We start from the raw sequence: 13006 nt of genomic DNA, 5'->3' as shown, positions 1-13006 counted from the left end.
GGCGGGGGGGGTGCGTCCCCTTCCCTCATCTCTGATGTCTCCGGTTGGGCTGAACTTTCCTCGGGGAGGGGGCGTGGAGGGACAGAACTGAGCCTAAAACCGTGGGGAGGGGTAAGCGGAGAACTTCGGTAGTGTGTAATGGGGATCAGGCTCAGATCGTTGGATTCCTTGCTTTCCCAGTATCGGTTAGAGCTGATGAGGTGGATGTGGATGGGACCGTGGAAGATGACTTGGGTAAAAGCAGAGAAGGGTCTCGCACAGATGATGAAGTTGTTCAGAGGTTAGTACCTGGGGTTCTGGGTAAGTTACTTCTGAAATGTTAAGGCTTTCTCTTGCTTTTGAACAGTCAGTTAGAGCATCAGTAATGCCTAACACCTCAGAATTAAGGGGGAACACTCTTCAAAAGAGCTATCTAGTCATCTGCGAGAAATATTTTTGGAAAAGACTGTTTCCTCCTAAATAGAAGTGAGCCTGAGAACATGGATTCAGAAATACTCAACTTGTTTCTGTCTAATATTAATAGTTCTATAAAAATCAATAAATTAATAGGGGGTTACCCTTGTGTGTGGTACATGGTGTCAGTTTAGTGGCTACTGATGAGATAGCTCTGTGCCTATGAACCACCTCACCTCCTGTGAGGTATACCACATGCTGAGGATTGCAGTGGTTTTAACCCATCTGTATTCTTCCCTGAATTTCTTTTTAGGAAAAAAAGCCTTACTTGCAAGTATGGATTTTTCACTCAAGTTTTAGATTAAAGTTATGCAGTTGAGGATAGCTACTTTTGTGCGTATCTCATTTGATCATGTAACTTTGGGGCTGTGTCAGTGATTAAGGATCTTACTATTGTTCTAACTAGACTATTATTGCTGTTGCTAGATGATAAAATTAGTGATACTGGATGTGGACAAGACTACTTGACAGATTTTCATTGTCCTAACAGAGAGGAAGAAGCTATCCAGCTAGATGGCCTAAATGCATCCCAGATTAAAGAAATCAGAGAAAAATCTGAGAAGTTTGCATTTCAAGCGGAAGTGAACAGAATGATGAAACTTATTATCAATTCTTTATATAAAAATAAAGAGGTTAGTGCCTTTATCAGTAGAACATATTAGAACTGTTTGTGTGTGTTGTGGAATTCCTGATTACTGGTTTCTATTTCAGATTTTCCTGAGGGAACTTATTTCAAATGCTTCGGATGCTTTAGATAAGATACGGTTAATATCCTTAACTGATGAAAATGCTCTTGCTGGTAATGAGGAACTTACAGTCAAAATCAAGGTAAGAAGCATTAGGTACCATTATCTGTTATGGAGGAGGGGTGGGAGGAATGTGAAAAAAAAAATACTGCATCATTGAATCTAAATTTTTGGCTTAATACTGATGCAAATACAAACTAGGACCACATCAGGACCCTTGCAATTTACTTTATCAAAGACTACTCTTCTTTTAGTGGTGAAATATTTCTGATTCTATAAAGAGTAACTGAAGTATTGAAATACTTTGAAGGTAGGTCTTCCTCACTTCTGTAGTTACTGCAGATTCAATTTATTGTAGCCAGGCATATTTGAATAGCTGCTACTCTGATTACCACTTTTCTGTGGCAGTGTGTTATGTATTAAGATTCAAAGCGAAGTCAAACTGCATCTTTCTCTTTTTTTTTCAGTGTGATAAAGAGAAGAACATGCTTCATGTTACAGATACGGGTATTGGCATGACAAAAGAGGAGTTAGTTAAAAACCTGGGTACCATTGCAAAGTCTGGTACAAGTGAATTCTTAAACAAGATGACTGAAATGCAGGATGATAGCCAGTCAACATCCGAGTTAATTGGCCAGTTTGGTGTTGGCTTTTATTCTGCTTTCTTAGTAGCAGACAGAGTTATTGTCACATCAAAACACAACAATGATACTCAACATATTTGGGAGTCAGATTCAAATGAATTCTCTGTGATTGATGACCCAAGAGGAAACACTTTAGGACGTGGCACAACCATAACGTAAGTATTAAGTTTCTTTGGGTTCAAAAGAAAAAAGTTAGTGGGTACACTTTGCTCACTGGAATATGTGGATGGCTTTAGCATTGACTCATATATTATTTGATTCTTGTAATACAGCTTTTTTCAGTTTAATAAAAATATGCACACTATTAACTGCATCCAAAATAAATGTGAAGTGATAATGTAGTTCACATTCCATCAGATGAACTAAGAAGACCATGAGCATCTTGACAGCTAACTGTTAGCAAGTAATTCTAGACAGTTCAGCTGCCTGCAAACTCATTCGGTTCCTCAAAACAATTGTGGCCTATCGAAACCTATGCAGGGGCTGTAGAGCTTACTCTTGGAAACTGGCTGCTGTTTATATACCAGTGAGACTGGTCTAATGCAAATCTCAGACGAGGTAGTTTGACAATCCTATTTTCATCGTTTTCACGAGCAGATAAATCTGTTCATCTGGGTTTAGAGGACTTCTTCATGTAGAAGGCACTTAGTTGAAAAAGTTCATCTCAGTGCTCTAGCTCCAAGTAAAGCCAGTTAGAGTGCATCAGGGTCCTGATAAGTATCAATATGATTTGAGGTTTTCATTTAGACTTCTGGATGTTGTGTTCTGCCCCAATTGTTGAAAACTAAGTGTTTCTTCTCAGTGGAGCAGTTTAGTAGAGATTGTATTTTTTAAGGGATATTTGCAGCTGAACTAGTAAAAACTCGTGCATAAATTTGAATTGCTATAGCTGCAACAGTAGGAAGATGCATGTCCTCCTGTAAAACTTCTGAAATGGTTGTTGAGCACTTTGATTGAAGGAGTTTTTTTATTTTCTTTAGCCTTGTCTTGAAGGAGGAAGCATCTGATTATCTTGAGCTGGATACTGTTAAAAATCTAGTAAAGAAATACTCACAGTTCATAAACTTCCCCATATATGTGTGGAGCAGCAAGGTAAGTATATTTAACTGAGCATTGCAGAGTATGAGCTTTGGTTGTGAAAACTGTCTGGCCAGATCTTTCAGGAAGGATGAGGGCATACTATAGAACTTCTACTTGTCTCATGTCTAAAATTCTTCCATTTGTGACTCTTCTGGCTAGTATTTTACTAGTTACTTGCTCTCCAAAAGTTAGTGTGTTGCTAAAATCACAAACTTTCAAGGAACTTGGTTTTATTCTGACTCGAACTTTACCAAAGGAGCAAGACTGTGCTAATTACCAAGAAAGATCTTTCTTCCACTGGCTTTGTTTGGTAGCTGGAAGCTTTGGTAAGCTCTCAAGCAGGGCCATGGTTAGGTGCCCTTCTGAAAAAAGGCAGCGTCTTAACTTTTAGGCCTGTTCTTCTCATGTTTTTGTGGTGTAACACTACCTTAAAATCACCCAAGTGTCTGATTAGCGTTATGTGTAGAGCTATGGAAAAGCTTAAATTTGAGTACAGTGACTTCCCAGTGTATTGAAAGAAAGCATGTATTCATGAAAAATGCAACTAATTTCTCTATAGCTACCTATAGAGAAGTGCTTGCAATAGGCAAATAACACAAGTTAAATTAGTGCTCTGGGAGATTAAGCTGTTTTAGAGAATACTGGGAGATACCTGCTAGGAAGCCAAGCAGTCCAAGCACCACTTTCAGTTGTCTCTTTAGACAGAGACTGTTGAAGAACCCATTGAAGAGGAGGAAGCAAAGGAGAAAGAAGAAACAGATGATGATGAAGCTGCAGTTGAAGAAGAAGAGGAAGAAAAGAAACCAAAAACTAAGAAGGTAAGCTTTGTCAGACTTGGGGTTTTGTAACTCATGTCAGATAGTTCAGCAATTTTCATAGGTAGTCTTTCAGAGGTGCGCTTCAGTAGTGCGTGTGCTTTCAAACAGCAATCCTGTTTAAGTGCAATTAGACATCTTGTCAGGAAAGAAGATTGTAAACAAAACAGACCTGGTTGAAATCAGGCAAATGACTGACAATAGCCTTGTGAGGCAGTGGTCCCAGAACTAATTGTAAATACTTGAGTGAACTGCTTGAAATGGTAGTGGACTTCAGTAATCTGACATTGTTGAGTAGTTTAAATTGAGTATACTCTGCTGGAAAGCTTTTTTCAGAATAGCAGTAGAACAGAAATACTGATACTTGGTGCATATGTTAAATATACATAGGACACACCATAGTGTAGATTTAAGTTTTGTTCCCATCTGTTACACTAATTTGTATACTTGAATGAGAATATCCAGGCCATTGCATAATTTATTTTGTAAATTAGAAAGAGCATGTATTTTTGACACGCTATTTTATGACTTAGCCTCAATGGAGTGTCTTTAACTGGCTTAACCTGAAGTAAAGAATGAGTCTTTATTATTCTGTGGCGTTTATATACCTAGGTTGAAAAGACTGTCTGGGATTGGGAACTCATGAATGACATAAAACCAATCTGGCAGAGACCATCTAAAGAAGTTGAAGAAGACGAATACAAAGCTTTTTACAAAACCTTTTCCAAGGTAAGCTCTGAGCCTCAAGATTGTTCCAAAGCAAGAGGTTTGCTATAGTATCTCTTGTTGTCTAAACACAACTGAGTGTTTATAGGATGGGCTATTTCTGAAGAATTACTTAATTGCTGTCAGTAAATAGACTGAATTGCAAAGAGCCTAGTAGGCATAGCATCTCAGTCAGGAGTTAATCTTTTTTTCCAGAGGGAAGGTACTGCTGCCCAAGTGTTGAGTGGCCAAGGTTTGAGAATTAGTATGTTCCAGCTCATATGGAGCTTACTGATGTGTTTAAATGTTGACAGGGAAATTTTTATTTAGTCTGAGAGTGGTGGTGTTTGTACATTAGTGTACATGGTGGAAGAAAGAGGAAGATATGGCTTTCTAGAAACAACATTGTCTTTATGTGTAAATACAGTGCAATGTGTTACTTGGGAGTCTCTTAACTATGCTGTGATGATACTATATTGGTTACTGTGCTATTGGTAACTTTTTGGTGGTTGGCTTGAAAAAAAAAAACTAAACCTATAAAGCTAGTAGGTCTCAAGGAAGGTTACTTCTGTGTGAGTAACTCGGCTGAATCTGGAACTTTTATCTCCATAACAGATTCTAACAAAGCATGGTTAGATAGTTTAATTGTAAAATAATTGCATTTATTTGGCAAACTCGTGTTATTACTGGAAATGTGTTAACTCATCGATATTTTGCCCATGTCAATTAAAAGAATTCTGTCTTCACAGGAACACGATGACCCAATGGCTTACATCCACTTCACTGCTGAAGGGGAAGTAACTTTCAAATCTATCTTGTTTGTTCCTAATTCTGCTCCACGTGGCCTATTTGATGAATATGGATCCAAAAAAAGTGATTTCATTAAGGTAGGACAAGCAAGTGTGTGGGTATGGATTCCTGTCAAAAAAAAGAAAAAAAAAATAACCTGGCTGCTGTTTCCTCTTGTAATTTAGTTGTATGTTCGAAGAGTGTTCATCACTGATGACTTTCATGACATGATGCCCAAATATCTTAACTTCGTTAAGGGTGTTGTAAGTATTACAAGTTTTACTTGCATTTGATTTTTTTAATCCTCAAATATTGTTAGCCATACTTAAGAAGTTTCTTCCTTGATTAGGTGGATTCTGATGATCTTCCTTTGAATGTATCTCGTGAAACACTTCAGCAGCATAAATTGTTAAAGGTAAGCTAATTGATCTTAAATTCCTTTATTGTAAACACATGACAGTAGCAAGATTTAGAAGAATAATAGCTTGATTAATTCTACTTTATATAAAGAGTGTGAAATTAAAGTGTAGGAAACACATGCATTGCTGTTTTCAGACTCTGTTCGCTTCAGATCAGGGACACTGTCTTGAATCCATCCTTTGCAGTGGGGTTGAATTGAGGGTTCTTCCAAGTGCTTATTGTTTTAACTTGGTATTGCTGCTTTTTTAGGTGATCAGAAAGAAACTTGTTCGCAAAACTCTTGATATGATCAAGAAAATTGCAGAAGAAAAATACAATGACACGTTCTGGAAAGAGTTTGGTACTAACGTAAAGCTTGGAGTTATTGAGGATCACTCCAATCGTACACGACTGGCTAAACTTCTTCGCTTCCAGTCTTCTCATCATGAAAGTAACCTTACGAGCCTTGACCAGTATGTGGAAAGAATGAAAGAGAAGCAAGACAAAATTTATTTTATGGCAGGTGCCAGCAGAAAGGAGGTATGTGAGCGGGAAAGGGAAAAAACCATTACGGCTCCTAGTTATAGTACCATAAACACTGTGAACTGTGTATTTGTTGTAAATGTGGGGACGGCATGCTTATGTTACTACTGCAGTTCAGTTTTCCTTGTACCAACATTTGCCAAATAGATGTACAGATTTCAGTACTTGCTAGTACTAACGCAATTAAATTGGCATTTGATCTGTTCTGTCACCTTAGGCTGAGTCCTCACCATTTGTTGAGCGTCTTCTGAAAAAGGGCTATGAAGTGATCTATCTGACTGAACCTGTAGATGAATACTGTATTCAGGCTCTGCCAGAGTTTGATGGCAAGAGGTTTCAGAATGTAGCGAAAGAAGGAGTTAAGTTTGAAGAAAGTGAAAAGTCTAAGGAGAGTCGGGAAGCCTTGGAAAAGGAATTTGAACCACTCTTAAATTGGATGAAAGACAAAGCTCTAAAAGACAAGGTAAAATGTTATGATATATGCGATGCTTATTTGTAAAAGCTGTGGTACTTGCTACAACACACCTTGCAGATTCTTTGAGCATAGACTTGACAGTAGCTTCTCTTGTCTTTCTGTGGATAAACAAATACGTTGTTTAATACCTCTGTTTCAGGAAGATGATGAGTTAGAATGTCATCTTAGAGCCTTCAGAAAATATTGGAGTGACAGGAAATTTCAGGGTTATTTACTTTATTCCCTGTATAAGCTGTTAGCTGTGTGAACTAGTGTGAACTAAAATGTCTAACACTTTTTCTCTACAGATTGAAAAAGCTGTGCTATCTCAACGTTTAACCCAGTCTCCATGTGCTCTTGTGGCTAGTCAGTATGGATGGTCTGGTAACATGGAAAGAATCATGAAGGCTCAAGCTTACCAAACTGGGAAGGATATATCTACAAAGTAAGCTTCCAGTTACATAGTAGGAGATGTGAAATGTAGTTGCTGTCCCTCCTTGCTTGGTGTGGGCACACCAAGCTTCCATATGGTTCAGATGATCCTTCATGTTTTTGAGGTCACTTACAACCAAGTTGCACTGTCCATCGTAGTCTTACATTGTTATTTCAAAGTCCAGTATGTAATACTGCCTGGTGAGCAAGACTCATCAGTGGAATTTGCTATTTGTCATTTGGTGACAAGAGATGAACTGTCTTAGTAACTCGAATGCTTTCTAGAGTAGTGAAGTGGGGCTGGGGAAAGAATACATTTGTTACTGTGTGGCTGTAATCAGTATTCATGCATTTAAGGATGTAGCTGGGTCCTATACTTCATAACTCAGTGATGTACCTTCTATTCTTTTCAGTTACTATGCTAGCCAAAAGAAGACATTTGAAATTAATCCCAGGCATCCACTGATCAAGGACATGCTGAGGCGAGTCAAGGTAAACAAATAACAGTAGTGAAATACTGGCTACTAGGCTGCATACAGCCTTGTTAATAGTTCTGTTTGTTTGGTTTTTTTAATGCTCTCCACATTAGGAAAATGAAGATGACAAAACAGTTTCAGATCTTGCAGTGGTGTTGTTTGAAACTGCAACTTTGAGATCAGGATACATGTTACCAGACACTAAGGAATACGGAGACAGAATAGAAAGGATGCTTCGTTTAAGTTTAAACATTGACCTGGATGCAAAGGTTAGTTTGCCTTCAACTTGGGGCTGCTAATTGACTTATTGCTGCTACATCTTAAAAAGCAGATATGTGATAGACTTGCATCAAATGAAATGTATCCAGCTTCCTACACTTAAGATGGGCCACCAGGAGCCCAATTCAAGTACCTGGCTGGGAACCTGATGAATATCTACGTCATGCTCATGTCCTCCCTTCACTTCTTTCTGGTTGCTTGGGATTCCGCTCTTTCATTATGCTTCTCAAGTATTGTGCTGTCCTTAACTAAGTGGTGGTTCTATGGGAGTAAATTAGGAGCCAGACACATGTGCCCATCTAATTAATGGAGAAATTCCTAAGTGGGTATAAGTAATATGGGTTCTCATAATGCTGTGCAAGAACTTACACTGGGTGTCTTGCCAGAGGAGGCATGATAGTGTGTCAATGCTAAACAGAACTTGCTTTCTCCTTCAGGTAGCTTGGGGCAAATGTTAGGAACTGATAGGAGATACTTCCATAGCCTGTGTTTAGCTACTCCACAACAAGTGAACATCCTAAGCAAATAAAGCAAATTGCATGTGACCTTCCTACAGGTGGAGGAGGAACCTGAAGAGCCTGAAGATGCAGCTGAGGAGGCAGAGCAAGATGAAGAGGAGGTGGATGCTGATGCTGAAGACAGTGAAACACAGAAGGTAAGGTCTCAAGCTTGACTCCTTTCTTAACCAATATTTATGTGCAGTTTTGTCTGTGGTGTTTCCTGGCAACAAACTCATTCACTTTGCCTGTCATGACACTAGTTTCTAGTGTGAGGTTTTCCAAGCTTTTCTTGGAGGGGAAAAAAAACTGCAGCACAAATGACACTTCATTCCTTATCAAACTATATTATAGGAAGAAAACACTTAGATATGTTCAAAGTTGGAGATAAATTAAGCTTAAGATTGTAACGGTGCCCTATGGCAAGAAAACAGCAGCAGTCAATGTTGTCTATTGGATTTCAACAGTTTGTGGGCAATGACATCAACAAATTGGCAGGAGTATAGTTTCAAATGCTTACAATACAGACTTGCAACAACACTACAGACAACAACACTACCTCTAAACAGCTAAACTGTTATGTGAGGTCAGCCTTCACTTAGTTAATGTCTACAGTTTTAATGATGTCTTGATGGATACTTAAGCCCAGTTCTTCTGGGACAGCTCTTGTAACCTTTTCCACTTTCAAAAAGCAACGTTCTGATTCTCTGCTTGATGTCTCTACAGGAATCCACAGATGTGAAAGATGAACTGTAAGCTGCACTCAACTACCGTCCTGCATTGGGGGGTTAGGAGGGAATGTGAATTAGATTGTTTTGGTTTTTTCCACTGTAAAATGTTGAGGGATGGTATGGGTTTTAAGGGTAAAGGAAGATTTTTTTTTTAAGTTGACTTTTCTAAAAACATTCCTCCTGAATGTAAATTTGTATTATTTAACTGACTTGGTGTAAAATCTTGTCATGTACAAAATAAAATGTTCCCAAACACCACTAACTCTAAATTTTACACAGTAAGCTCATCTTGTGGGCTAGCACAAAGAAACGAAGGGATTGTCTTGAGTCTTCAGGTCCTTTGTACAAGAGGCAGTTTGCAGCCTTATGCCACGCTTAACTGTGTAGTGTATGCCTATGGTTGGGTTTTGTGTTAACAAACCTGCTGTGCCTGTTTAGCCAAAATATACCTGGTATCTGAGAGCTGTACTGAACTTGCTAGTTGAAATAACTTCTTGAATACTTATGTATCTAGTGACATCTTAAGAAAGAGGAGATAGGGCATTTAAAAATAGCATTGGAACAGAAATCCTGCCAGCTTGCACTGGCCTATATGTGACTTGACTCTGCTGTACAGAGCAGGCTGTGGAAGCTTCTACAGCTGAGATGAGGGGGAAAAAAAAAATTCCTTTTGCTAAAGGCATGAACAACAAGCAGAAGTGGCTCACTGCCTGTGAGCTTATACCATCCTCCATGGTATTTGGTAACCCTCCCTTTAACTAGTGTAGCTTTCCCAACAGCTACAGTGGTCCTGCTTTCTACAGGTTTTTAAAGGTGCAAGCTCTTGTCTGTTACAGTTACTCCTTAGTGCTGTTATTGGTAAACTTTTTCACTCTTGTTCTGTGTCTCTTTAGTATGGCAAAGCACTGTAAATACTTAATCTAACTCAAGCTAAATCCATTGATACCAAATTGTAATGTAGACAGGTTGAACTGGAGGCACCACTTTCTCTTCTATTCACTGTATTAGCTTTATGTGGTGGTTGGATGAAGCACTACATTTTCTCACTAGTGCCTCTACTTTGAAACATCTTCACAGGGTTGGTAGAAAGTGTTTACACTGAAATTTTTTTTTGCCTTCCTCTTTGGAAGAAGTACATAGGAGTAGTACTTCTATACAATGATTCTAGAACCATTCTTCTGTTTTGTTAACAGACTCTTCCTTGAAGTTTGAAGTGAAATAAAAACTGTTTCTAATTAGCTGAGGGCACTAAATGCTGATCTGAAGAACTTGCTTTCCATTTACATTTACTAGGCAGCTTCTATATTGCCCAAATACTGTTTACATGCAGTAAATACAAATGCCATGTATCGGTGTGGTTAGTGAGTTAGGGTTTATACAGAGATGTTGGCTTTATTGAAGTATGCTGTTAGAGACTTCAAGGAATGGGAGCTTAGTTTTGTGTTTTTGAGGGAGTTTGGAGTTGTTTTGGGTTTTGCTCACTGTAGTAGTATCTTAGATGGACAGTAAGAGGCTTTCGTTATTAGAGCATGCCGAGTGGTCTAACCCTAGAGTGTAGTTCACGGGCTAGCAATATCGGCTTTAATAGCAGTCCTTTGTTGGTAAGTTACTGAATAGGGCAGGTGCACCATTTCTTGTTAAGGCATGGTCCTCTTACTATGGCAGTGCAACTTTGTCTTTTGTGCTCTGTAGCAATCAGCTGCTGCTGAGGTTTTGATTTAATACTTCCTAAAATACCACTTACTGTGACACACTTCGGAGTATATCATCAATATGCGCCCCTCTGTATCTCTTTGACCAGCCTGAGTAGCAAATGTGGCTCAGGCCTACTGCATGGTTAAGAGTGTTTCTGCAGCTAACAAACTGGAGTATTGGAAGCGTAGGGTTGCTTGCTACAGTATTCTTAATCTGTTAATTACTTGTGGACTTAAGCAACCTTTGCTCTGTTACGTAGTTGAAGTTCTCAATACCTTGATTGGTTTTAGAATGACATCATCTGATTAAATTTTAGAAATAATAAAGAGCACAGTTGAGAGTCATGCTTTGTGCTGCTTCATCTTCCTCAGCTATGAGGATATCATGTGCAACATAGCTGTGGTTCAGCTGCTTCTCTGTCCTGGAGTGACAAGTGTTTGCTATTAATAAGCACAAAGTGCAGTTGTAATCTTGCTTTTTGGGGGGGAGGGCGTGAGGGGGGTCAGCTCTGTGAAGTAAAACAGTGTCAGTGCTGGAAGAAATGTCTCCCAGTCACACTGAGGCTATTTCTTTCAGTGCTGCAGTCACACTGATTTCAGGGGTGTCACCTCTGCTGTTAAAAGCTGATGTATTGTCAGCTTTGCTGTTCCTAGATGGGCAGTAATGGTAACAGTTCCCTCAGTGCTAGAAAAGGCTGGGGTAAAACAGATGCTCCCTGTTGCTCAGTTTCCATTAGTAGCAGGATACATTTAGAAATCCAATCTAAATTAGTAGTAACTTTCCCCTGCAGCCTTTAGATCGGAAAAGCCTTTAGAAAATAGGGAGAAATGCATCTTCCATGTCAGAAACCAACATAATGACAGAGGTGATACTCTGACAAAGCGTAAGTAACAGGGCAAAGGCTTGATGAATCCTGGCTCTTTAAAGGGGTAACTGAAAAACTGCTATTCCTGCCCTAGTTAGAACAGGAACAAAATACTGCTGAAATGCCCCCTCTTGTCTCTTCAATAAACTTTATCTTATGCTGAGGTGGAAGGTTGTCAATCTCAGCTTTGTTTAGGTACAGTGAAGGAAAAAGTAGTTTCACCAGGACTGGAACTGTTAAGATGTTCTCATTGATTGATTTCATTGGGGCTTAACATCTGAGATTTACTTGAGGCTTTTCTATCAGTGACTGTTATCCTTGATAGAGGTGTCCCAGGTAGAAAGCCTGTCATCTAGTAATATTACGTACAGGCTGCAGCCTGAACATTGGCATGCAAGAGCATGCCACGGAGAGGATCTCATCCCACCTCAGCTGCTCTTCTTGATCAGCCAATAGTTGCAAAACTGTGTGGGAGCAGAGGCACACACACATGCAGAGGAACTATAAACCCTTCTTCCTAGGAAAACCACTCCAACTTACGCAAACATAAATAACAGCTTCACAGTTGGAACAGATGTAGAAGTAGCACTTTCAGTGATCATTTCTGGATCCCTCTGCTATTACAAGAGCTCTAAGTACTTTGCCAGTAGGAATTGGGGAGCTTTTTTGTTTCCTTAATGGGTAATTTGTCAGATTGTGGTTTTCTTTCCCGAGTTAAACCCGAGTGAGAATTGAGGATGAAGCGGGGGCCTTGGCTTGGTACCCTTCTCAAGGGAAAGCAATCCCCAACCTTCACAAGCTCTACTCCGTACTATTCAAAAATGGGTTGTTGTACCATCTTTGTAGGATGTTGACTTTGCATATCTTCTCGAGTTCCTGGTGGGAGAGTTTTGTGGCAATCCTATTTCAGGACTGAAAGGTAAACCGGCACTTGTTATTTCAGAGTTTTGTATATTTACAGCTATCAAAATCAGCCATAAACAGAAGATGATGCCCAAATTTCAGTGCAATCTGTATGTATTTGCCCCATTTTAACTAATACAACCAAGTTGTGAGATCCTCCCCACTGGTCCCAGCCTCACTGGGACCAAAGTAGATTTCCTGTTAGTAATGCAGACAGAAAGCCGATGTAACTGCTGCTGTCTCAGCAGCTAGCCAGCATTAGGAGGAGTCCAGTGCAAGAAGTGCTGCAATAAGCAATCTTTCTTATTTGTACACACCATCACTTACTGTTTCACAGTCTGGGTTACGTCCAGTAATGCTGAGTTAAGAGTTTAAAAAGGGGGGAAATGCCAATGGTGGGGTCAGTTTCTACTACAGATGAACAGGTAAGTTTATTAAGGCTAATGAGTGGCCATAAAAGCTTGACTTTTCAATATGCTAAACTTCCTATACTTGTTAAT

At 39.3% G+C, this 13006-nt stretch overlaps 1 protein-coding gene across 1 annotated transcript; it reads left to right on the top strand.

Moving 5' to 3' along the window:
* Positions 1-165: 165 nt before the first annotated feature.
* Positions 166-9302, top strand: HSP90B1 (heat shock protein 90kDa beta (Grp94), member 1). Its single transcript, XM_009575350.1, has 17 exons — positions 166-280; positions 944-1085; positions 1165-1281; positions 1667-1998; positions 2824-2935; positions 3625-3741; positions 4351-4467; positions 5193-5330; positions 5418-5495; positions 5582-5647; positions 5902-6171; positions 6392-6637; positions 6937-7073; positions 7474-7552; positions 7650-7805; positions 8372-8470; positions 9039-9302. The coding sequence occupies exons 2-17, from the start codon at positions 1044-1046 to the stop codon at positions 9066-9068; spliced, it is 2136 nt and encodes a 711-aa protein (XP_009573645.1). The 5' UTR covers positions 166-280; positions 944-1043; the 3' UTR covers positions 9069-9302.
* The last annotated feature ends 3704 nt before the right edge of the window (positions 9303-13006 follow it).

The sequence above is a fragment of the Fulmarus glacialis genome, unplaced genomic scaffold (genome assembly GCF_000690835.1).
Source record: "Fulmarus glacialis isolate BGI_N327 unplaced genomic scaffold, ASM69083v1 scaffold28313, whole genome shotgun sequence".
Lineage (NCBI taxonomy): Eukaryota > Metazoa > Chordata > Aves > Procellariiformes > Procellariidae > Fulmarus > Fulmarus glacialis.
The sequence above is the reverse complement of the archived record's forward strand: the minus strand, read 5'-3'. Positions and strand labels throughout refer to the sequence as shown.